The following is a 26950-nucleotide window of genomic DNA, read 5'->3' as shown; positions in this document are numbered from 1 at the left end:
AACCTCGAAACTGAAAGTGGTTTGAATCAGGAAGTGCTGAGTGTGAACATGGCTTCCAGAGAACAGGTCCAGAGTTTGACCGAGGAGGCAATTTGTCCCATTTGTCTTGAATTCTTCACTGATCCCGTAATACTGGGCTGTGGACACAACTTCTGCCGCTCCTGTATCACCCAGTGTTGGGAAAAGAAGGAGATAAACTCCTGCCCGGAATGTAGAGAGGAGTTTCCGGAAAGAAACCTCAGGGTAAATCGGGCCTTAGCGAATCTGGCCGAGAAAACTCGAAAATTAAAGCTGGATCTGAAAGAGAAGGAAAGTAAACTTCACTGTGAGGAACATCAGGAAGAACTGAAGCTGTTTTGTGAAACTGACAAGAAATTGATCTGTGTCACTTGTGTAGTTTCGCGGGAACACAAATCTCACAACTTCCTACCGATTAAAGAAGCTGTTGAAATCTACAAGGTAAAAGGGGAAATATTTTCTAAGCTGATAGTTTTATCACATTTTCATAGTCTAACACTTCAATTCTGTGATTTTCTCTCCCAATCCCAGGATCAGCTGAAATCTTCCTTAGATTCTCTCACACAGAAGAAATCGGCGGTTCGAGAAACGGAACAGAAACAGAAGCGGAAGATTTCCGAAGTCAGGGTAAGGTCTCCCTGTTCTGGTTTTCTGGGATCTCGGTCAGTTTTGCTCCCTTTATCGCGGGACATTAATTATGTTTCACATTTCATTTGGTAGGAACAGTCGAGCAGTCTGCAGACCCACATCACATCCGAGTTCACTAAAATGCACCAGATTCTCACTGAGAAAGAGCAGCGACTACTCAGAGATCTCAGGGAAGAAGAGGAGAGGATTCGAGAAAGAATGGAGAAAAACCTTCGAGAGATTGAGGAGAATTTAAATTCTATTGAGGAGAAGCTCTCAAAGTTGCAGAAACAGATGAAGCAAAAGGACGAGTTGATATTTTTAAAGGTGAGGGAATATATTGCGGGTCAGTTCCGTGAAACTTCACACAGTCACAAAATAACTGATAACTGTGGAATAAATATAGAACTTACCGAATAAATAAAAACTGAGTTGAACATATTTCTGTCTGTTTCGTGGCAGTTCTGCGGTCTCCCCGAAATAATCGACTTCCACATTGTCTGCAGATTCCCGGGAATACCTGTAACCTCCAGAGAATGAGTTTTCTTGATCTTCACACTTGCTTTGTGATTATTTCCGTGTTGCCGAGTTTAATTTTCTCCTGGACCGCCCATTGTAACCCAGTTTCAGTTCATGTTGTGAGTGTGTGGGTGTGTCTGGTACGGTGTGTGAGAGTCACTGTGGCTGTGAGCGGGACTGATGTTGAGTTCCAGTTTACTTTACTCTCCAGAACCTTCCTACCAAAATGCATCACTTTACACTTCTGTCTTAAATCTAATATGCTCTGGGTCTGATCATTTCACCAGCCGCCCTGCTTATGTACTCCTGAAATGTGTGCAGTTCTGGTTACCTCATTACAGAAAGGGTGTAATTGAATTAGAGAGAGTACAGAGGAGATTTACAAGGATGTTACCAGGAGTAGAAAATTGCAGCTATGAGGAAAGATTGGAAAGGCTGGGGCTGTTCTGCCTGTGACAGAGGAGGCTGAGGGGAGATTTGAGATACACAGAATTGTGAGGGGCCTGATAGAGAGGGTGGGGAAGGGCCTATTTACTTACCAGAGACGTCAGTGACAAGGGGCACAGATTTAAAGTGCATAGAAAGATGAGAGGGAAGATGAGGAAAAACTGAAAGGTCTGAAGGTGAATAAATCACCTGGACCAGATGGATTACACCCCAGAGTTCTGAAGGAGATAGCTGAAGAGATAGTGGAGGCGTTAGTGGTGATCTTTCAGGAATGTCTCGAGTCAGGGAGGGTCCCAGAGGACAGGAAAATCGCTAATATAACCCCCCTGTTTAAGAAGGGAGTGAGGCAAAAGACAGGAAATTACAGGCCGATTAGCCTGATCTCGGTCATTGGTAAGATTTTAGAGTCCATTATTAAGGATGAGATTTCAGAATACTTGGAAGTGCATGGTAAAATAGGGCAAAGTCAGCATGGTTTCATCAAGGGAGGTCATGCCTGACAAATCTGTTAGAATTCTTTGAGGAGGTAACAAGTAGGATAGTCAAAGGAGAGCCAATGGATGTTATCTACTTGGACTTCCAGAAGGCCTTTGACAAGGTGCTGCACAGGAGGCTGCTCAGTAAGATAAGAGCCCATGGTGTGAGAGACAAGGCACTAGCATGGATTGAAGATTGGCTGTCTGGCAGGAGGCAGAGAGTGGGGATAAGGAGGTCCTTCTCTGGATGGTGGCCGGTGACTAGTGGAGTTCCGCAGGGGTCAGTGTTGGGGTCACAACTTTTCACTTTATACATTAATGATCTAGATGAAGGAACTGAGGGCATTCTGGCTAAGTTTGCAGATGATACAAAGATAGGTGGAGGGACAGGTAGTATTGAGGAGGCGGGTAAGCTGCAGAAGGATTTGGACAGGTTAGGGGAATGGGCAAAGCAGTGGCAGATGGAATACAATGTGGGCAAATGTGAGGTCATGCACTTTGGTAGGCAAAATAGAGGCATAGACTATTTTCCAAATGGGGAGAGAATTCAGAAATCTGGAGTGCAAGGGACTTGGGAGTCCGTGTCCAGGATTCTCTTAAGGTTAACTTGCAGGTTGAGTCGGTATTTAGGAAGGCAAATGCAATGTTGGCATTTATTTCGAGAGAACTAAATGTAAAAGCAGGGATTTGCTGCTGAGGCTTTATAAGGCTCTGGTCAGAACACATTTAGAATATTGTGTGCAATTTTGGGCCCCATACCTCAGGAAGGATGTTCTTTCCCTGGAGAGGGTCCAGAGGAGGTTCACGAGAACGATCCCAGGAATGAAAGGCTTAACATATGAGGAACGTTTGATGACTCTGGGTCTATACTCGATGGAGTTTAGAAGGATGAGGGGGGATTTAATTGAAACTTACAGAATACTGAAAGGCCTGGATGGAGTGGACGTGGGGAAGATGTTTCCATTAGTAGGAGAGACTAGCACCCGAGGGCACAGCCTCAGAGTAAAGGGAAGACCTTTTAGAACAGAGATGAGGAGAAACTTCTTTAGCCAGAGAGTGGTGAATCTATGGAATTCATTCACAGAAGGCTGTGGAGTCCAGGTCATTGAGTGTATTTAAGACATAGATAGATAGGTTCTTGATTGGTAAGGGGCTCAAAGGTTACGGGGAGAAGGCGGGAGAATGGGGTTGAGAAACTTATCTCCCATGATTGAATGGCGGAGCTGACTCGATGGGCCAAATGACCTAATTTCTGCTCCTATGTCTTATGGACTTATGGTCTTATGGAAAAAACGTTTACACTCAGATGGTTGTGGGATCTGGAACTCGCTGCCTGTAAGGGTAGTAGAGGCAGAAACCCTCAACTCATTTAAAAGCTGTCTGGATAGTAACATCAAGTGCTGTAACCTGCAGGCCTGTGGACCAATGGATGCAAAGTGCGATGAGGCTGGGTGACTTGTTTTTCATCTGGCGCAGACACGATGGGCCGAGTGGCCTCTTTCTGTGCCGTAAACTTTCTATGTTTCTAAATCTGTTACTGTGCTCCTCACTGTTCGTTATTCATTTATTTCAGGAGGAAGCTTGTCGGAAGAGAAGGTAGGACATGTTTTCTGCTGAAACTCTGCACAAGTTGGTAAAATAAGTCAGAAAGGTTTTGTTATGAATTTCTTTTCTAGTTACCATCGCAACATTAAAGGGTCGTTCATCGGGCGACAATAACTCTGCTTATGGTTTAAGTACTAGTCTTTTATTGTGATGACATGTTTTATTGCAGATATTAAATTAGATTTCATATAACTGGTCTACATGATTGTATTAAATTACAAGATGCCATGCAGTCCTGAAGTACTCACTTGCAGGCTGCAGACTGCTGTTCGTGCGGCTGTGACCTTCCGCCTGACCCTGAGAGAGCCACACCGTCCATGTTTCCATGGTGTCGACCATCCATGTCCCTGCAAGGCTCCTGACTAAACCGAGACAGTCACATGTTAAAGTGGGAACGGGTTTTGTTTTGATTCCAGTATAGAACCTTGACCTGCATCCTTAACACAGACAAGACAGACCCAGCAGAGGTGGCGGCACTGTGGTATAAAGTTTGGAGGGAGTTGCCCTGGGACTACTTAACATCGACTCAGGACCCGTTGGAGTTTCATGGCATAGGGTAAAATATGGGCAAGGAAACATACTGATGATGACCACGTTACTACCATTTGCTAACCACAGCCACCCCCCACCTCTCACCCACTCCTCAGCTGATGAATCAGTACTCGTCCATGTTGAACGCCACTTGGAGGAAGCACTGAGAGTTGCAAGGGTGCAGAATATAGATTGGATGGGGCACTTCAATGACCATCACCAAGAGTGACTCGTTAATGCAACGCGACTTCCTGCTGTTTGGCACCTTGCTGATGAATGCAGGAGCTGTGCTGAACTTCAAACTAAAGAGAAAAGAACTGCAGGGTTTTGGAGAAGATGGCCATGAACTGACGACAGGTGATAACACCAAAGAGTTCCTGCTGAGTCTGCGCTACTTCCGAATCTTCATCGCCCTGTGGAATATCTTCATGATGTTCTGTATGACTGTGCTGTTTGGATCTTGAAACCTATAGATGCTGTGAAAATAATGCAGTTCAGGACAGCCCCATTGGACTTGGATTCTTAGCAGGCTCTTTCCCTTCTCCATTATAATTTCTACAAATTGTTCAGTCTGGAGGGTCAGACATGTTTTTTTCCTACCTCCAACAATTGTACATATCCAAAGTCTACTTGTTCTGCAACAGCAGCTACAGAGGTGGTAGTTGCTGTCCAGTGTAACTATCTCAATATTTTCCCTCCCTAACAGCACTGTGGGTGTACCTACACCACATGTGCTGCAACAGTACAAGAAGGCAGCTCACCACCAACATTCTAAGGGTAATTAGGGATGGGCAGTAAATGCTGGCCTAGCCAGCGATGCCCACATCTCATGAATGAATTTTTAAAAAGCGCCACTACTGGCTGAGCTGGTTCTGTCCCAAAGGACATAGCTGCTAGACTGGGTATGTGGCAGGTGGTGAGGGAACCAACAAGAGGGTAAAAACATACTTGATCTCTTCCTCATCAATCTGCCTACCGCACATGCATCTGTTTATGACTGCAGCAGTATGAGTGACCACTGCACAGTCCTTGTGGAGATGAACTCCTGCCTTCACATTGAGCATACCCTCATTCAAAACTGGGTGTCCATGAGGTGCTGTTGGCCATTAGCAGCAGAAGATTTGTACTCAGCCACACTCTGTGACCTCATGGTTTGGCATATCCTGCACTCGACTATTATCACCAAGCCAGGGAATTAACCCTGGTTCAATGAAGAGTGCAGGAGGGCATGCCAGGAGCAGCACCAAGCATGCCTAAAAAGGAGGTGTCAACCTGGTGAAGCTACAACTCAGGGCTACTTGCATGTCAAACAGCGTAAGCAGCAATGGATAGACAGAGATAAGCGGTCCCACAACTAACGGATAGATCAAAGCTGTGCAGTACTGCCGCATCCAGCGTTGCATGGTGGTGGCCAATTAATCAACTAATGTAAAGAGAAGGGTCCACAAATACCCCCACCCTCAATGCTGGGGAGCCCAGCACATCAGTGCAAAAGATTAAGGCTGAAGTATTTCAGCCAGATGTACCCAGTGGATGCCCCATCTCGCCCTTCTCCAGAAGTCCGCAGCATCACAGATGCCTGTCTTCAGCCAATTTGATTCACTCCACGTGATATCAAGAAATGGCTGAAGGCACTGGATACTGCAAAGGCTATGGGGCTTGACAATATTCTGGCAATAGTACTAAAGACTTGTGCTCCAGGACTTATCGCACCCCTAGCCAAGCTGTTCCAGTACAACTACAACACTGGCATCTACCACCAACGGAAAATTGCCCAGGTATATCATGTAAACAAAAAGAGGGACAAATCTAACCTGGCCATGTACTGCCCTGTCAGTCTACTCTCGATCATCAGTGAAGTGACGAAGGGTTTTCAAAAGTGCTAACCAGAGGCACTAACTTAGCAATAACCTTCTCACTGACGCTCAGTTTGGGTTCTGCCAGGGTTGCTCAGCTCCTGACCTCATTACAATCTTGGTTCAAGCATGGACAGTAGAGCTGAACTCCAGAGGTGAGGTGAGAATGACTGAACATTACATTACTTGACCGAGTGTGGCATCAAGAAACCCTAGCAAAACTGGAGTCAATAGTAATCGGAGGAAAACTCTCCACTGGTTGGAGTCATAACTGTTACGAAAGAAGATGGTTGTGGTTGTTGGAGGTCAATTATCTCAGTTCCAGGACATCACTGCAGGAGTTCCTCAGGGCATTGTCTTATGCCCAACCATCTTCAACAGCTTCATTATTGACCTTCCTTCCATCATAAAGTCAGAAGTGGGGATGTTCTCTGATGAATGAACGATGTTCAGCGCCATTTGTGACTCCGCAGATACTGAAGCACTCCATGTCCAAATGCAGCAAGTCCTAAACAATATCCAGGCTTGGGCTGACAACTGGCAAGTAACATTTTCCCCACACAAGTGCCAGGCAATGACCATCGTCAACATGAGAGAATCTAGCCATCGCCCCTTGATATTCCATCCCTTGCTATTACCATTTCTGAATCCCTCACTGTCAACATCCTGAGGGTTACCATTGAACCATTAAGTACAAACTGAACTGGACTAGCTATATAAATGCAATGGCTACAAGCACAAGTCAGGGGCTAGGAATCCTGTGATGAGTAACTCAGCCTGCCCATCACCTACAAGCCACATGTCAGGAGCATGATGAATACTTTCCACTTGCCTGGATGACTGCGGCTCCAATAACATTCAAAAAGTTTGACATCATCCAGGACAATGCAGCCCACTTGACTGACACCCCATCCACAATCATTAACTCTCTCCACCACCAACGAACAGTGGCAGCAGTGTGTACCATCTACACGATGCAGTGCAGAAACTCACCATTCCTCATTAGACAACACCTTCCGAATCCATGACTGCTACCACCTAGAAGGACACGGGCAGAAGATGTGTGGGAGCACCACTACTTGGAAGCTCCCCTCCAAGCCACTCACCATCCTGACTTGGAACTCTATCATCGTTCCTTCACTGTCGCTGGGTCAAATTCCTCCCTTACAGCACTGTGGGTGTACCTGGACCACTTGGACTGCGGGGGTTCAAGAAGGCAATTCACGACGACCTTCTGCAGGGGCAGTTAGGGATGGGCAATAAATGCTGGGCTAGCCAGTGAAGCACACACCTCGTGAATGATTGAAAAAAAATCAACGCAACAGCAGAAACGTGTTTTAAGCTATTAAGCAATATTGGCACCAAACCGCATTTTAAAACGTTTTAAAGGAAGAAAGAGAAACAGAGAGGCAGGAAAGTTTAGGGAAGGAATTTCAGAGCTCAGGGGCCTCGGCAGCTGACGGTCCTGCTGCCAATGGTGAAGCGATTAAAATCAGGGATATTCAATTGGCCAGAAGTAGAGGACCGCAGGTGTCTCGGAGAGCTGGGTTGATGTTTTCAGTCTTTGCTTTCATTCTGCAAGCTTTGTTTGGAATACAGCAAGTGAACAGGCTAAATGTTTATCTTCTCCTGTGATCTGTGATATACTGGTAACTAATTTGTTATCATGCTGTGGGCCTTTTGCAGGACATGAGTGTTTCCATACTCTCCCCTAGCAATTCCAAGTTACCTTTTGCTCAGTTATAGAGAGAAATTTCACTTTCTATCACATTTGTACTAATATGAAAAATGCTGAAATATATGAATGCTGGGGTAGCTTCACCATTTAAATCATGTCGAAAATATTCAATTGGGATGAATTTACACCATCAATTCTTTAATATTTACAGGATTAGTGATGAGATTCATACACTCTCAGTAGCAGATGCTGCGGCCCTGTCTATCGGAAAGTTCAAAGGACCTTTACAGTACACAGCTTGGAGGGAAATGATCAATTCCATTAACCCTGGTAAAAATTTTATGTTAATTTTCCTAACTATAATTCCAGTTGTGAAGGAAATAAATGGGCTCCAAAGCTCCAGGGATGTGGGGGAAACAGGAAATCCAACGTCCCTCCAGTGAGGGGTTGTGGTAGTATGATCATCTTAAGATCATAAGAAATAGGAGCAGCAGGAGGCCATTTGGCCCATTAAACCTGTCCCGCCATTCGATAAGATCATGGCTCATCTAACTGTGGCTTTAACTGCCCTTTTTTCCTGTTCCCTATAGCCCTTACCTCCACTGTTGATCAAAAATCTGCCTAATTCTGCCCTGAGTATAAACAACAGCCTCTTCTCCATTGCTCTCTGTGGAACAGAATTCCAAAGGCTAAGATCCCTCAAAGAGAAGAAATTCCTTCTCATCTCTGTCTTAAAAGGGAGACAGAGCCCTAATTTATAAACTATATCCACTGCTTCTAGATACCCCCACAAGAGGAACCATCCTCCCACTATCTAACCTATCAAGCTCCCTCAGAATCACCTATGTTTCAATAAGATCACCTCTAATTTTTCTAAATTCAAGAATAAATGCCTAAACTGTTCAATCTTTCTTCATCAGACAACCCCTTCATCCCAGGAATCAGCCTAGCGAACATTCCCTGAACCGCTTCTCAGACATAAAAGAACTCCCTTTAGTAAGGAAACGAAAACTGTGAAGTTAAAGCCGCCATAGTCCCAGAGGATCATCGGTTGCACTCTCATTAGAGAGAGACGACTGGTGGTGAGTTTAACCTGAGGGTCACCACACCTCAGGTGTGGGGTGACGTTGAGAAGGCAGGGCTTTCATGGATGACCTCAGCCAGTACAGGTATTGTACTGTTGCATCACTCTGCACAAACCAGCCGTCCAGCCAGCTGAGTTAACCGACACCCAAACTGTACTGTTACTCTCAGCAATGACCTGTACAGCTATATCCAGAGTTCCCCACTATTATACTCCATCTCCCTTTCAATTAAAGCCAACATTCCATCTGCTTCCTAATTACTTTCTGTACCTGCATGGGGAGGTAGAAGGAAGCGGAGCTGATGCCACAATCAGATCAACCACAATCTTATTGAATGGTGGAGCAGGCCCGCGGGCCCAAATGGCCTACTCCTGCTCCTAATACTTCTGTTCTTGTGCTCACCTTTGTAATTAATATATAAGATACCCCTATACTCCAGCATTCTGCAACTTCTCTTCATTTAAATAATATTCTATTTTTTAATTCTTACTGACAAAGTGGACTACCTAATAATTTCCCACATTATACTCCAGCTGCCAATTTTTCCCACTTACTTCACCTTTCCATATTCCTTTGCAGACAATTTTAATCCCTCCTCACAACTAGCATCCTATTGCATCATCAGCAAATTTGGCTGCAATATAGTCAGTCCTTTTAATATGTCCTGTCTATAAACTGTAATTAGTTGAGGCCCAAGCACTGATCCTAGGTGCACTCCACCAGTTACAGTTTGCCAAACTGAAAATGACCCATTTATCCTGAATCTCTATTCCTGCTCATTAGCCAATCCTCTATCAATGCCATTGTATCACCCCTAACAATTATCTTCTGCAGTAAACTTTTATTGACACTTTATCTAATGCCATTTGGAAATCAAAATACACTACATCTACTGGTTCCCCATTATCCATCCTGCTTGTTACTCAAAGAGCGCTAATAAATTTGTCAAACATGATTTCCCTTTCACAAAACTATATTGACTCTGCCTGATAATGTCATGATTTCTAAATGTCCTGCTACTACCTTTAAAGAATGGTTTCCTGCATGTTCCCAATGACAGATATTAGACTAACTAGCCTATAGTTCAGTGATTTCTGTCTCCCTCCTTTCTTGAACAGTGGTGTTAAATTCATGGCCTGCCAGACCATCGTGACCTTCCGAGAGCCTAGAGAATTTTGGAAGATAGCAAACAGTGAATCCATTATCTCTGCAGTCACTTCCTCACAGACCCAACTATGTAAGTCATCAGGTGCAAGTTTCTTGTCAGCCTTTAGTCCCATTATTTTCCTCCTACTTTTTCTCTGGTGATCTTGATTGTTTCAAATTCCTCTCTCCTTTTTGCCTTTGCTCCTCTATTATTCTTGGTATGCTTCTTGTGCCTTCTACTATGAAGAATACTTGTTCAATGTCTCTGCCATTTCCTGTTTTCCCACTATCGATTCCCCAGTCTCACCCTCTAAGGGGCCCACACTTACTATCGCAACTCTATTTTTATGTATGTGTAGAAGCTTTTACTGTCTGTCTTTAGGTTTCTTGCAAGTTTCCTCTCATACTCCAATTTCTCCCTCAATTTTTTAGTCAATCTTTCCTGGTTTCTAAAATTTTCCAAATTTTCTGGCCTACCACTAATCATTGCGGCATTGTACATCTTAATCTCAATTTGATGCCACCATTACCTTGCTAAGTCAGCCACAGATGGCACACTCTGTTCGTTGAGCCTTTCTTTCTCAATGAAATGTATTTTTGTTGAGAGTTTATGAAATATCCCCTTAAATGTCTGCCACTGCTTCTCTACCAATTTGCCTTTAATCTATTTGCCCTGCCCATTTTAGCCAACACGGTCTTCAAACCCTTGTAATTGCCTGCATTTAAGTTTAAGGCATGAGTTTCAGACATAAATTGCCCATCCTAAAACTGAATGTGAAATTCTATCTTAATGTGATCTCTCTTAACTAGAGGATGTTTCAGCATGAGGTCATTTATTAATCCTTTCTTGGTAGACATTACCAGGTGTGAAATAGCCTGTTCCCTGGATGGTTCAGGAGCATATTGTTCAAAGAATCTGTCCCAAATACAATCTACGAACTCATCCTCAGTCACCTTTTCCATTTTGATTCAGCCAAATGGTATGAAGATTACAACCGCCTACAGTTATTGCAGTATCCTTCTTACAAGCTCCCATTATTTTTTGATTTACACTCTGTCCTACAGCTACTTTCAGGAGGCATATAAACCACTCCCATTAATGATTTCTTTCCCTTGGTGTTTCTTATCTCCACCCAAATTGTTACAACCTTTTGATCCTCGGAAACAAAATAATTTCTCACAACTGTACTGATCACGTTCCTGATTAACAGAGCTACCCGATCTCTTTTTTTGCTTTCCTCCTGTCCTTCCAAAATGTCACATACCCTTGAATATTCAGGTCCCAGCTGTGGACACTCTGCAACCATATCTCTGTAAAGGCCATCATAAAATAATTTAATTCCATTTGTGCTATCAATTCATCCATCTTGATACAAATTCTGTGTGCATTCTGATAAGGAGCTGTTATTTTGGTCTTTGGGTAATTTTTCCCTACCCTGACCTTATTGGCTGGTATACTCTTATGTTTGTAAGCTCTATCACTTCCTGTTACACTCTGGTTATCATCACCTGCAATGCTACCCTACACTATTGACTTGTCCTTTTTTTTCAATGTTCAAAATCTCACCGCACATGAACACTTCCTCCCCCTCCCCCACTCTTTAGGTTAAAGTCCTCTCCACAGCCGTATTTTACAATTTGCCAGGACACTGGTTCCAGCGTGGTTCAAGTGAAGGCCATTCTAATAGTTTCGCTCCGTTTTTCCCCTGCGTTGCTGCCAGGGCCCCATGAATTGAAACACATTTTTCCAACACCAATCTTTGAGCCACACATCCAATTCTCTGATCGTATTCACTCCATGCCAATCAGCTGATGCCTCAGGCAGAGATTATTACCTTTGAATTTAGTGCCTAACTGCACATACTCTCTCAGTAGAACCTCTTTCTTAGTCCTATCAATATGGATATCCACGGGGACTATAAGAACTGGATGCTTTTCCTCCCACTCCAAGATCCTCACCAGCCCTGAGAGGATTACTTTGACTCTGGCACAGGACAGGCAACACTTGGAATGCATGCACTTGCCTGAAGTGAAGAGTTTCTATCCCCCTAACTAACCTGTCCTCTACTACAATGACATTCCTTTTTGCATTTGGATAGCTTCCTGCACCACTGTGCCATAGTCAGTTTGCTCATCCTCCCTGCATTCATGCTCTCGTCCACGTAAGGTGCACTATTGACTTGTCCTTTTTCTTCAGTGTTCAAAATCTCACCGCACATGAACACTTCCTCCCCTCCCCCACTCTTTAGGTTAAAGTCCTCTCCACAGCCGAATTTTACAATTTGCCAGGATACTGGTTCCAGCGTGGTTCAAGTGAAGGCCATTCTAATAGTTTCGCTCCCTTTTTCCCCAGCGTTGCTGCCAGGGCCTCATGAATTGAAACACATTTGAATCTGTTGGACAATTGTAAGGGCTGGGCTTTCTTACCTGACTTTCTTCCCTTTCCCTGACCACTAAACAAATTGGACATACCTAAGTGTGTCACTGCCTCCTGGAACAAAATGTGTTGGTAACTTTACTCCTTTCCAATGCATTGCACTGTCCAAATCACGGATTCCAGTGGATCAGCTCAGAGCAGAGGTTCCTCAAGCTGCAGACACTTACTGCAGATGTGGTTGCCGTGAATCAGACGGGTAGCGTCCGGTCCCCACCTGCTGCAACTGCAACACATCACCTTCCCATCTTTATTTCATTTTTATCGAACTGATTCGATTTCAAGTGGCTCTGGTAGAACACAAACAGAGGAGTACAAGCATTTTATTGCTGTGTAAGTGTCACTTGATGTCATTGTCAACATCACATTCTACCACTTGCCTGAAGATTGAGAGTAGACTGTTGGATCTGTGATTGTCCGCATTGTATTTGTCCTGCTTTTTGTGGACAGGATATACTTGGGCAATTTCCCACATTGTCGGTCAGATGCCTGTGTTGTAACTCGACTGGAACAACTTGGCTATGGGTGTCTCTAATTTTGGAAATAAAATCTTCAGTTCTACAGCTGGGATGTTGTTAGTGCCCATTGCCTTTGCTGTTTCCAGTGAGTTCATCCCTTACTTGTGATCATGTGGAGTCAGTTGCATCAGATGAAGACTGGCATCTGTGACATTGGTGACGTTGGAAGGAGACCAAGATGGAACATCCATGTCATTGTTTCTCCTGCAGCTGTTGCCCTGATGTGAGATGTGGTGGTTACCGCAAGTACTCAATCAGAGTTAAATCTGCTACGTGTGTGGCACGGATGCCGTTTCAAGGCTAAGAGACTGAAGCTCTATGCTCCCTTCATAACAGTAGTAAACCAGAGGCTGCACTGGAAGAGGGATTTGGGTGTAAGATTAAAGAGATGTTTGTGCATTTGTCTAAATCCTTTGTCAGATCGCACATGGAGATTTTGGTGGCCTGCTCGTCTACTTTATCTCCATTATGAAGGGTGGCAGTAGGCCTCACATAAAAGGTTTGCAATCATAGAATGATAGAAAAGTTACGGTGCAATAAGAGGCCATTCAGCCCATTGTGCCTGCGCCAGCCAAAGAACAAAGAATCTAGCCGCTCATTTTAATCCCAATTTCCAGCTCCTGATACGTAGCTGTGCAGGTTACAGCAGTTCAGGTGCAGATGCAGGTATCTTTCAAATGAGTTGAGCATTTCAGCTTAAATCACCAACAAGGCCAAGACTTCCAGATGCCCATCACCCTCTGGGTGAAAAATATTTTCCTCATTTCCCCTCTAATCCTTTTACCAATCACCTTACTTCTGTGCTCTGTGGTAACCAGCGTCTGATACAGTTCCATCACAACGTCCCTGCCTTGGACTTCATTACCTCGTCCATTAAAGAAAAGCATTCCATATGCTTTCTTGACCACTGTACCCACCTGTACTGCCACCTTCCAGGACATGCGCATGCACACCAACGTCTCTCACTTCCTCAACCCCACCCCAAATGCATTACTCACACTTATCCGGATTGAATTCAATTTTCCCTCTCAACAAAACCATTGATATCATTCTGGAGATAACACCTACCCTCTACACTTCCAACTGCACGGAAAATGTTCGTGTCATCGGCAAATTTCTTAATCATATCTCCCACATTTACATCCAAATCATTAATATATGCAACAAGCAGCAAGGGCTCCAACACTGAGCCCTGTTAAACACCACTGGAAACCATTATCCATTTGCAAAAATGTCTATCGACCATGGCATTTTGTTTCCTGTTGCTGAGCCAATTTTGGATCCAACTCGCCACCTTCCCTGTGACCCATGTGATCTCACCTTCCTGACCAGTCTGTCATGTGGGACCTTGTCAAATGCCTCACTAAAATCCATGTAGACAACATTTGCTCCACTATCCTCATCCATCCTTCTTGTTGGTTCCTCAAAAATTTCGATTACGTTAGTAAGACATGATCTTCCTCTCCAAAACCATGCTGGCTATTCCTGATCAATCAATGCCTTTCTAAGTGACACTTTATCCTGCCTCTCAGAATTGATTCTAATAATTTGCTCACAACTGAAGTCAGGCTGACCAGCCTATCATTTTCTGGCCAATCCCTCACAACCTTTTTAAATAATGGTACAATGTTTGCAGCCCTCCAATCATCTGGTACCTCACCTGTCTCTAGTGAGGATTGGAGAATAATCCTCAGGGTATCCGTTATTTCCTCCCTGGCTTCTTTTAACAACCCGGGATACAATCCACGTGGTCCTGGTTATATATCCACTTTCAAGGATGTCATTTTTTCCATTGCTTCCTCTCTCACTATACTTATTTTAGCTAATATTTCACACTCCTCCTCTTGAACTAGAATGTCTGCATCATCCCTCTCTTTAGTGAAGACTGAGACAAAATACGCATTGAGAACCCTGCCCACATCCTCAGTATCAATGCACAGGTTACCATGTACATCTCTGATAGGCCCTACCCTTCCTTTAGTTATTATTTTGCTCTTAATGTACTGGCAAAACACCTTAGGGTTTTATATGATTTTACCTGCCAATATTTTTGCAAATCCTCACTTTGCTTTCGTAATTTACATATTTACTTCACCCCTGTACTTTCTATACTCCTCTAGACTTGCTACACTATTAGACTTTTTGTGACTGCCATGAGCCTTCTTTTTTTGTTTATCTTGACCTTTCTGCTTCTGCGAAACCAGGGGGCTTTGATTTGTCAGTATCACCCTTTTTTTGATGTGGACATGTCTACACTGTGCCCGTAGAACCTTGCCTATGAATAATTCCCACTGATTTGACAACATTTTCCCCTCTAATAACTCTATCCAGTCCACTTTCGCCAATTAACCTCTCAACTTTGTAAAATTTGTCTCCCCCAATTTAGAACTTTAATTCCTGCTTTCTATTTGTCCTTTTCCATAATAGTGTTAAATCTAACTGTCTTATGGTCAGTATCTCCAAAATGGTCACCCACTGCTACTTCATCCACTTGCCCAGGTTCTTTTCCAAAGACTAAATCTAGAATTGCGCCCGCTCTCGTTGGGCTAGTTATGTGCTGGCTAAGAAAGTTCTCTTGACTGCAGTTCCAGAATTTTGTGCCCTCTGTGCCCTTCACACTGTTCACATCCCAATTCATATTAGGGTAGCTAAAGTCTCCAAATATTGCCGTCCTATTGTTTTTGCACTCAGAAATTTGCCTACATATTTGCCCCCTTCCACTATTTGGGGACCTGAGTACACTCCTAGTAGTGTGCCTGCCCCTTTTTTATTTCTGAACTCCACCCATCGGGCCTCATTTGATGCTTCATTTTGGATGTCATCCCTCCTTTCAGCTGTCATTGATTCTTGAACCGATAATGCTGCACCCACACCTTTTTTATTCCACTCTCTACCGTGCCTGAAAACACTATATCCAGGGATGGTAATCCGCAATTTTTGCCCCTCCATAAGCCAAGTTTCTGTTATAGCGATGATATCATGCTGCCATGTGTCTAAGCAAAGTGCAATGGACATCATTGAAGGATCGTTGCTTGTTTAGAGCATGAGGAGAGGGAGTGTAGATTGGACCTGTGCTGAGGGCAGTGAGGAGATCCATGAGAAGGATCAGCAGCTCTAACTGTCTTATGCAGGGTCCATGCAGGAAAGAAGTTTACCTTGGTTTTGGGTGCCACAATGACTGATCACGGTCTTCCACTAAAGCTAAGGCCCATCTGAGACTGAGACTTGTAGGGTTCTCTGTGACTGGAGGGTCAGGGGCCTTGCACCTCAGCAAAGCATAGTGCAGGTGAGGCACTCAGTGAGTGGACTACAGAGTAACCTCTAATCTTATTGGTGTGATAACGATGTCAAGGGATATGCGATTATGATGTGTGAGTGGTGACCAGGGGGTGCAGGAACATGATAATCTCTCATCAATGTGCATGGAGCAGCGATTTATAGGGGCCAAATGTTCTCATGTTGATGATCCACAGCTGGTTCAGCTTGAAAGAGCTCTGTGCTAGGTCGGCTCCCCTTTGAGAGCAGGTGTCAGGGTTAGCAAGAGCCGGCCTCACGGAAGTCAAGATGGCGGCCATTGGCCTGGCCACAGGTGTATCACAGGCGGTGCTCTTATCTACAAATGGGTGAAAGGCAATGCCGTAGGCGGCTTTGTAGATCCCAGGATCTATTTGCAAGCTTCTCCACAATGAGCTGCGGCCACAAGGGCTTGGAGGGAATCCAGTGCTGATGGCGTTGAAGGTCACCCCCGCCTTGAACTTCTTTAATAATGGACCCTTCTAGGGCTTCACTTGGGATCAATGCATCAGCTCTCAGTCAGTGACACACAAGTGTATTCAGAATGCCCAATCAGGATAGTGCATCTCTGGAAAGTTTAGATTTGACATTCCTTCCAATCTGTTGTGTTCAGGACTTTGTCAGTGCATTGCTGAAATCACAATTCTACTAACAGGTGCCTGAGGTTGCAGGAGATGGTGCAGATCCTAATAAGCGCATTTGGCGCCAGGGTTCTGCACTTTATTATAGTTGGGCACATGCAGGGATCAAACCAACAGCAGGGAAGATTTCACTACTGCAATTTAATTCTGCTGTCAAAAATAAAGGTACATTTGAGAAACCAAAGGTCAGTAAGCAAGAAGGTGCTGGGGCCTTCCACTCTGCAAAGGATAGTAAACCAAAAAGTTCAACAAATTGATTCTGGTAACTATCAGATTGGTATGAGCCTGTCTACCGCATCATATTCCAGCTATAGCCTCTGCATGTGGTTCGGCCACATCCTGGCCCTCCCATCCCTTCATTGTCCTTCTCATTGGAGCAGACATCTTGCTTCCCCGTGTCTCGCTCAGGAACATGTCCCCCTTTTGTAACACGAGGCTGTGCAGGGTGCAGCAGACAATGATGATCTGAGACATTCTCAGTATGGGAAAGCACTGCCTGAGCCATCCAAACATCTGAACCTCATCTTTAGGAGCTCAATCACCTACTCAGTCAGGGACCTGTGTGGGTATAGCCATCATTGTAACTCCTCAGCAGTACTCTGCGGGTGGTGAACTGGCATCATTAGCCATTTTTGCTGGGGGTATCCCTTATCCCTGAGGATCCTGCCCGGCAATCGCCGAGATAGTTCCTTTAATACCCTCCACCACCACCCCCCTTCCTCCCACTTCGAGGCATCTTACTTACTGACTAACTGTGTGGTCAACGTCAGATTTGAAAAAATGGTGTGCGTCACCTTCCAAACTTCATCCGCCAACTTCTACCCTCCCCCTGCCACCCACCAACTACCCCCATCACATTGAGCCTCCCAATATCAACCTTCCACTCCCCTCTGTCACCCTTGAACCTCCCTTCGTTCCACTGGGCATTATTCTGATCCACCTCCACATGCCCTCCCAACCCTGAGATCTGATGAGTACAGGCCCAACCTAAACAACCCCTCAAAACCTTTATTAACCCACCATGCAATAATATACACTTCCAACCCCAGTTGTTCAGTGAGATCCGCTTGTCGGAGCCCATTCCCACGTGGTCAGTCTGCTGAATGACTTCCTGTGACTGACCACTTCACGCTTTCCTGGCTGCAGCAACACTGTCCTTGTGGCTGTGGCTTTATATCCCTTTATGACCCTGGTCCCTTGATATATAAGTTAATACCTTGATTTGAGTCATCCAATTGTTTTTCATGCCTTATCAGTCCCTCCACCTGCATGTGGCCATTTCCTGCTCTCATCAGGGGATATCTCCAGGTGTATGCCAGCTATGGATGTAATATCTGTATCTTGATAAGGCATGAAGAAAGCTATTCACACATATCCAGAGAGGCCATTGTCTATGAAAGTTGCTGTAGACGGAGTGTCTGTTGGTGAGCCACCACCTCAATGACATGTCCTGAAATGTCTGTGTGTGCCCCTGTTTAGTTAAAACTGTCTTTATTTTTAAACAGTTCAATAAGAGTTTCAGAAAGAGTAAACCTTGTTTGGATGGTAACGCAATATGTGAAAATCAGACAGTAAATCAGTAACTCAGTTTACATCGTGCTCAATATCAATCTCCATCGGAGTTAATGGAAACAGGTATTGAGTGGAATGTGTTCCGAGCTGCTACTTCAGTGTTGTCCGTGTCACACAGCCTTCCATGACAAATTTCACCCCCTCCCCCTGTGTCTCCTTGTAATCTTGGAGCATCTGTTGGTGACTCTTGATCGCCTTCTGGATTAGGAAATCAGGATAGTGAACTTGTCCCTCATGTGCAAGTGCACAGGTATAGAAAGGAGCAGTTTCAGCTGCAGCGTTTACACCAATGAGCACTTCAAATAGGCCTCTGGAGGAGTAATTTCTGCATTTCTGGACACCACACTTTAGGAAGGATGTCAAGTCATTGGAGAGGGTATAGGGGAGACTTAACAGCACAATAGCACTGATGAGGGACTTCAGTTTACAGGGTAGTTGGATAAGCTGGCAATGCTCTCCCTATACCAGAGAAGTTTAAAGGGAGATTTAATGCAGGAATTTGAATTATGAGGGTTTTATTGAGCAGGTCAGGAGAATCTGTTTACTCTGGTAAGTGTGTCTGTAACTAAAGGCTATGATTTAAAATAATCACCAAAAGAATTAGAGGGGTAATGAGCAAAAATGAAATCTCACAGACTATGTTCATGATCTGCAATTCATTGTCTGAAAATGTGGATTCCACAGGAACTTTCAAAAATGAATTGAAGATGTTCTCAAATGGACTAATATGCAGGGATCCGGAAAAAAAAGCTGGACTAGAAGATTAAATTGGACAGCCTCCACAAGTACGATGGGCTGAATGGTCTCCTTCTGCGCTATAAGATTCCGTTATCTAGTCCAACTCATAATTGGGCTGGGATGTTTTTAAGGGACTAGGGCAGTCCTAAAAACAGGTGTTAGGCAACATCCATCTGCTAATGTTGGTGCTGTTTTAGGACACTGTCCAAAAATTGGGATGTCCTGAGACTCGAGCCCTGAGCCTTGGGTTTCCTGGACATGGATGTGTGCGGCAGTGAAAAGCTGAGCACATTTATTTTCCTGTTTACAATATGGAGATGGGGGAGGAAGCAGTGTTTTTCTCAGCTCCTCAATGCTCCTGTCCACACTGTATGACACAATGCCCACACCCCTCCCACTGCTGCCTGGCCCCTTCACACTCTACGCTCACCTACCCAGTGTCTCCCCAATATCACCCACCCAAATCTGCACTTGCTCCTCCCGCATCTCTGCTCTCTCCCCTCCCCCACCCTCTATACTCGCCACCCACTCCCTCTTCCCCCCCAGTCCTCTCTTCCTCGCTTTCTTGCTCCCATGCACCCTCTGCCTCCCCACCCCTGCACATTTTCCTCACAACCCTCCTTCCTCACCTTCCTTCTCTCTCTCATCTCATTTTCCTGGTCCCCTGCTCCCCTCCACCTTGCTTCTCGTGCCCTCTGTTCTCTCCCTCTGCCCATTCCTACACATGCTCCACTCCAAGTCCATCCCCTCTCTCACTCACTTCCCTCCAGTTTGTCTTCCCTCCCCATTCCTCACTGCCTCCCTCATCTCGGTCCCATACTTTCCCTGTCCTCCCTGTCCCGCACACTGTCCCTCACAATGCCCCCTCCTTTCCCTCCAGCTTTCTTTCTCCCCTTCCTTTCCCTTGCTCTCTCTCCGCTCCACCTACCAACCTCTCTCCCCTCCCCCTTCCACCATCTCAGCCCTCCCCTTCCAGCATTGTCACTGTTCCCTCCAGCTAACTCTGGCTCCACTCTGTCCACTCACTGACCACACCCCCACCCCTCTCAATCTCTCACTCCTTCATCACCCTTTCTCCCTCCCCTCCCCCTCCCTCTCCCCTCTCTCTATTCACACGTTTTTTTTTCTCTCTCTCTCCCAATCCTGCTCCTGTGTTTGGGTTGCTGAGTTGTAACTAGTGGAGTGACACAGGGATGATCGCTGGGAACTCAACTATTTACAATCTATATCAATGACTTGGATGAAGGGACCGAACGTCTGGTAGTTAAATTTGTTCATGACACAAAGATATTAGGAATTTAACTTGTTAAGAGCACAGGAAGAGTCTACAAAAGGATTTAGATAGATTAATTGATAGTTAACTTAGTGGGTGGATTATAATGTCCAAATTCATGAACTTGTCCACTTGGCAGGAAGAATATCAAGGCAATGTATTATTTTAATAGAGAGGATGATTAAAACTATATTGTTGGAGTTCTGACTGTGTATTTTCGGTGTGGAGCGATTGTAAGTTCACACCTGTGGGAATAACCTTTGTGTTGTCTGGCGATAGTAACATTTAAGGTTCAGAATGTCCCAAGGGTTGATACATTCAGATCCTGTCTCAGGGCAAGGGGGCTGAACCCTGCTGGGAGATCACAGGTTAACAGGTGAATCCAAAGGTCAGTGAACAACCATTTGTGTTCATTTGTATTGAGTTTAAAGAGTTGGGAGCAGCAGTTGGTGCAGCAGCTCAGCTGAGGAGCTGGGACCGTGCCTGTGTTGAGATGCTGGAGTGGAACTGCTGTGAGCAGGTTGTAGTTTGCCCTACAAACTACCAGGAGACTCAGGTACAGGCCACGATCTTTCATTAGTGATTCAAGCGTATGTAGGGAGAGCAAGCGTTGGGCAGTCCGAGACCGAGCTGTGCAGATTACAGCGAAATCTTTTTATACACAATTAGTCACAGACTCGTAATCTAATCTTGTCAATTCACAATCACATGCTTAAAGAGGCCTTCGGCTTTTGTCACTTATTTTCCGTGTATACAGACACTCGACATTGTTCTCATCCTCGCAAGACCACCATCTCCTGCTGACTGTGCAGGAGTCTGTGCCTCCTGACTTCAACAGCCACTCACTCCCTGGCCTTGTTCTTTGTTCTCCTGCCTTGCCCGTCTCCTTTCTTATTCTGTCTGAAACACATCTGCTGTTCTCCCGTTCTGCTTTTCTGCTTATATTTTATTGTTACTAACAGGCAATTCTAACTAAAATTGTTTAACCCTTTCAAGATACTGGAATAGATTAACTCTTGGCAGGAGTAGATCGTGCAGCCCTTCCAGCCCACTCTGGCATTCAATGAAATCATGGCTGATTCTCTATTTCAACACCATTTTCCTGCACTATCCCCGTATCCATTGATGTTTTTAATATGTAGAAAACTATCCATCTCAGTCTTGCGCATACTCAATGACTGAGCCTCCAAAGCCGTCTGGGACAGAAAGTTACAAAGATTCATCACCCTCTGAGTGAAGAAATTCCTCCTCATCTTGGTCTTAAATGTCCTGCCCCTTAATCTGAAACTGCGTCCCCTAGTTCTCGACCGCCCCACCACCGCAATCAGGGAAACATCCTTGCTGCATTTATCCTGTCAAGTCATGTCAGAATTTTGTATGTTTGAATGAGATCACCTTTCATTTTTCTAAACTCCAGAGAGCAAAGGACCCGTCTATTTAATCTTTGCTCACAGGACTGAAAGGTCCGAGGAATACTCTGGTACAAAATTTCAACACTCGGAGTCCAGATGCAATATTCAAGTGGTTCCTTTATTACACATGTGGGCAGCTAACGCTGGGCAATCCAGGCACTTCTCCACCGAGGTTCAAATGAGCACAGTTTATATATTTTTTACTACCAGTTACAACTTAATGGTGCTAGTTAGACAAAGGCCACAGCACAATAATCTGATCATTGTGTTCTTGTACAGTAATTGCAGTGCAGAGACTGGGCATTGTCCTTTTGGGAGACAACAAAGAATGTGCGTTTGTTCTAGACAAAAGGTTTACGGGGGCTGACTGGGTGTGGTTCGAGGCTATCAGACGGTGTTAAATGGCCTTCCCCATGTCTTGATCGAGTCATCCTGAGTCCCTGCCCATGTGTGTCTCCCATTTCCTAATTGCAAATTTACAGCTGAGCCCTTTGTACAAGTTTTTAGCTTTCATGTAAGGCTGTGATTGTCTGTGTATGCTTTGGCAACCTAGATGCTGGTCCTAGCTGGCACTTGAAAAAAAAACATATTTTCTGCATCTTCAGGACAATCCCTCCATTCCAGGAATTTATTTGTGAACCTTCATTACACTCAGTCTATGGCAAATATACCTTTCCTCAAGTTCGGAGACCAAAGCTGCACATATTAGTCCAGATGCAGTCTCACCAAGGCTATATATAATTGTAGTAAGACACCTTTACTCCTGTAACCAAATCATCTTGCAATAAAGGCCAACATAGCATTTGCCTTCTAAATTCCTTGCTGTACCGGCTTTCAGTGACTCATGAACATGGACACATAATTCCCTTTTATGCTTAACATTTCCCTGCCTCTCTCCATTTAAGAAATACCCTACATTTCGGTTTTTCCCACAAAAGTGGATATCCTCACATTTCTCCACCTTGAATTCCATCTGCCATATTTTTGTCCACTCAATGAGCCTCTCCAAATCTCCTTCAATCATCTCTGCATCCTGCTCACAACTGACACTTCCATCTGCAAACTTGGAAATATTATATTTAATCCCAACATCCAAATCATTGATATGGATTGTGAATATCTGGGGCCCAAGCACCTTTCCTTGCGATACCCCACTAGTCACAGCCTGTTCACCTGGAAATGACCCATTTATTCCTACTCTTTATTTTCTGCCCATAAACCAGTTCTCAATCCATGCCAGTACATTCCGCCAAATTGCATTTGCTCTGATTTTGTTTGCACACCTCTGTTGTGGGACCTTATCAAAAGCTTTCTGAAAATCTGAATAAATGACATCCTCCAGTTACCCCTTCCCTATTCTCCTAGTTATATCCTCCAAAAACTCCAACAGGGATTTGTTAAACGTGATTTCCCTTTCATCAAGTCCATGTTGATTTTGCCCAAGCTTCCCATTATTTCTAAGCGTCCCGTTATCACATCCTTTATTTTAGGCTCTTGCATTGCCCCTACGACTGATGTTAGGCTAACAGGTCTGTAATTCCCTGTTTTTTCTCTTCCTCGTTTCTTAAATAGTGGGGTTACATTTGCCACCTTCCAATCTGCAGGAACAATTCAAAAGTGTCTCAAATTTTGAAAGATGACCACCAATGCACCGACTTTCTCTACAGCCACCTCATTCAACATTCTGGGATGTAGAAAATCAGGTCCAGGGGATTTATCTACTTTAAGTCCCATTAATTTTTCTCATACTTTCTTTTTAACTAATAATATTTGTTGTAATTCCTTCTTGTTATTTGTCCTTTGATCCTCCATTATTCCGGGGGGGTTTTAATGGTGAGAATTGACATTTGGGCAGATTATGAGCAAGTTCATGTGATTTGCCTTGCTCGTGTCTGTCATTAAACATGTGGTTTGTGGTGTGTTCGACCGCAGTTTTCCTGTTAATTAATGTTTACCTCATGTTAATTCTTTATGTTAGAATATAAGAGATAATATTATCTGTTTGCATTGTTGACTCTTGGTTAGTAACATTCTTCTATTTGTTTCAAAACATGGAACCTTATGGATTTATCCTCTTAGCAAGCAACTGGGATTTCAAATTTGGTCGACTAACATAAAAAAAGTTAATGGTCACTAAGCAGATGATAACCAAGTTTGAGGGTCTTGCCTGGGACTGTAACATATTTTGGGGTCTGGCCTCACAATGTACCAAGGGAGACAGCAGAACTCTACAGTAGAGAGAGATCTGGACAATCTGGTACATGAATCACAAAAATTACTTTGCAGGTACAGCAAGTGATTAGGAAGGTAAATGGAATGTTCATGTTTATTGCAAGAGGAATCGAGTATTAAATTATGCAATTGTTGCTACAGCTGTACAGGGTCTTAGTGAGACTGCATCTGAAGTCTGTGTACCATTTTGATCTCCTTACTTAAGAAATGAGATAGTTACATAAGACGCAGTTCAGAGAAGATTCGCTCGACTGATTCTTGGGATGAATGGATTATCTTATGATAAAAGGTTGAACAGGTTTGGCCTTTACTCATTGGAGTTTAGAAGGATGAGAGGTGATCTTACTGAAACGTGTAAGACGCTGAGGGGATTTGACAAGGTGGATGCCAAGAGGACATTTACCTTGGAGAGGCATCTGGAACTAGGGGGCAGTTTTAAAATTAGGAGTCTCCCATTTAAGACTGAGATGAGGAGAATTTGTTTTCTGTCAGAGGGTGGTTAGTGTTTGGAATTCTCTTCCCCGGCAAGCAGCGGAGGCTGGGTCATTGAATATATCCAATCAGATCAGCCATTATCTCGTCGAATGGTCGAGCAGGCTTGAGGGACCGAATGGCCTACCCCTGCTCCTAATCATAGCGTTCTTGTAATTTAATTTTCTTTGGTACCTTACAGGATCAGATTGTATACAATCTGTGTGGTGACATTTTCATACCTGTTTCGCAGAAGTATCACTCCCCACCTACTCTCTCCAGCTTTCTTTCTCTCCAGCCTGCTGTTTCCTCCCCCTTTCTCCAAACCTTATCTTTCCCCTTCCCGCTCTCCTTCTCACAATCTCTCTTCCCTCTCTCATACTCTCTCTCTCCCTGCGTCACTATCTCTTTCCACACCCTGTCACTCATGCTCTCCCGTCCTTATGCTCTCCCTCTTCTCCCCCATCCTTCTCTCCACCCACAGTTTCTCACTCCCCTTGTCCCCACACTCTCTCACTCACCTCCCACTCTCCCTTTCTCTTTGCCTCTTTAACTTCTGCTCTCATTATTACCTCTGCCCTTCCCACAATCTTTCTCTTTCCCCTTCCACACACACTCTCCCTCTTCCTGCCATGCACTCACCCTCTCAACAATGCTCCTGCTCGATCTAATATCAGTCCCTCCCGCCCTCTACCTCCATTCCCCACCCATTGTCCCTGTCAGGCCCATTTCGCCCTCTCTTCCACCGACCCAGACACTCTCCTTCCCCCTTTCCTCACCATTCCGCTATACCGCTCCCACGCCCTCCCCTCCTCCCACGCTCTCCCTTTCCTCTTCTGCACTTTCGCCCCTCCCCGTTCTGCTTTCGTTCACATTCTCAGCAGTCTCCCACTCTCTCTGAGACCTTCACATTCTCTCTCCCACCCTTGTAAGCCCTCCCCTTCTCTCTTTTTCACTCTGCCCGATTTGTGTTCACCCTCCAGTTCTTGCTCACTCTCTCTGTCACGCCTTTAAACTCTCCCTGCTCCCCTGCACTCTCTACCCCTCCATCTCGTTCTCCCTCTCACACCATCACACTCTCCCTGCCCCCTGCACTCTCTACCTCTCCATCTCGTTCTCCCTCTCACACCATCACACTCTCCCTGCCCCCTGCACTCTCTACCTCTCCATCTCACTCTCACATCCCCACACACTTCCTGCCAACCCCCTGCTCTCTGTACTCCACCCTCTCTTTCTTACCCACTCTCTCAATCTCTGTCATGCTGGTCTCCCTCAACTTCACCTCCACCCCCCCCTCCATTTCTTTCCAGCTCCCTCTCCCTCCCTCTCTCTCTCTCCCCGCCTCCCTGTCTCTCTCTCTCTCCCACTTCCTCTCCCCCTCTCCCTCTCCGGGCTCCTTCCTCACACTCTCTCCCCCTCCCCAGCCCCTCTCTCTAAATCACTGACTGTGTTATTTTAACTTTCCCCCAGCTCCAGCCTCTCTGACTCTGGATCTGAACACAGCGAATCCCCGGCTCATCCTGTCTGAGGACCGGACCAGTGTGAGACTCGGAGACAAACGGCAGCGGCTCCCTGACACCCCGGAGAGGTTTGATTATTGGGAATGTGTCCTGGGATCAGAGGGATTCACATCAGGGAGACATTACTGGGAGGTGGGGGTGGGGGAGGAGACTCGGTGGTGGCTCGGAGTGGCCCGAGAGTCTGTGAAGAGGAAAGGGGGAATCTCCCTGATCCCCGAGTCCGGATTGTGGGTTGTGGGGCTGGTTCCCGGAAGAGGTTATTTAGCCGCCACCTCCCCCTCACGGACCCCCCTCACCCCGAGTGTGAATCCCCGGAAGATCGGGGTTTTCCTGGACTATGAGGGTGGACAGGTGTCATTTTACAATGCGGACAACATGTCCCATCTCCACACTTTCACCCACACCTTCACTGGGAGAATCTTTCCCTTCTTCTACCCGGGATGGAATGACGGCGGGAAAAACTCGGCCCCGCTGAGAATCTGCGGGATTCGAGGTCACTAACAGATCCATCCCATAATTTCACACCGGCTCCCTGCCTCCTGCCAGCTGTAAACTGATGGGTGTGGGTCTCAGTCACAGGTGGAGAGAGAAGCCAGGTTAACATTCCGGGTATAAACCCTGTATGGGAACTGGGAACTGAAAGATCAGCGAGGACCTCTGTAGGGCTGGGGGAAAGAAGGAGGGGGAGAGAAGAAACAAATAGAAGCTCAATTGTAGAGAGGAACTTACTGGGTAGAATGAGCTGTGAACTGCAGGAACCCGGTGACCTTCCTGCCTGTAATGTTGCTCCACAGGCGGAAGGTGGTGGGACATCAGCTTGTTTGAGATGAATCAGTTCAGTGATTCTCAAACTGGGG

General features: G+C 45.2%; 1 protein-coding gene and 1 pseudogene across 1 annotated transcript; both read left to right on the top strand.

Moving 5' to 3' along the window:
• On the top strand, positions 1-26594 carry LOC144695719 (zinc-binding protein A33-like). Its single transcript, XM_078566677.1, has 6 exons — positions 1-459; positions 550-645; positions 739-972; positions 3661-3683; positions 7969-8087; positions 26044-26594. Exons 1-6 carry the CDS (start codon positions 49-51, stop codon positions 26592-26594), a joined length of 1434 nt encoding a protein of 477 aa, XP_078422803.1. The 5' UTR covers positions 1-48.
• Positions 4460-4911, top strand: LOC144695718 (small integral membrane protein 7-B pseudogene; annotated as a pseudogene).
• Positions 26595-26950: the final 356 nt, after the last annotated feature.

Source organism: Cetorhinus maximus, chromosome 21, assembly GCF_964194155.1.
Source record: "Cetorhinus maximus chromosome 21, sCetMax3.hap1.1, whole genome shotgun sequence".
NCBI classification, from domain to species: Eukaryota; Metazoa; Chordata; class Chondrichthyes; order Lamniformes; family Cetorhinidae; genus Cetorhinus; species Cetorhinus maximus.
This window is presented reverse-complemented; position numbering and strand designations above follow the sequence as displayed.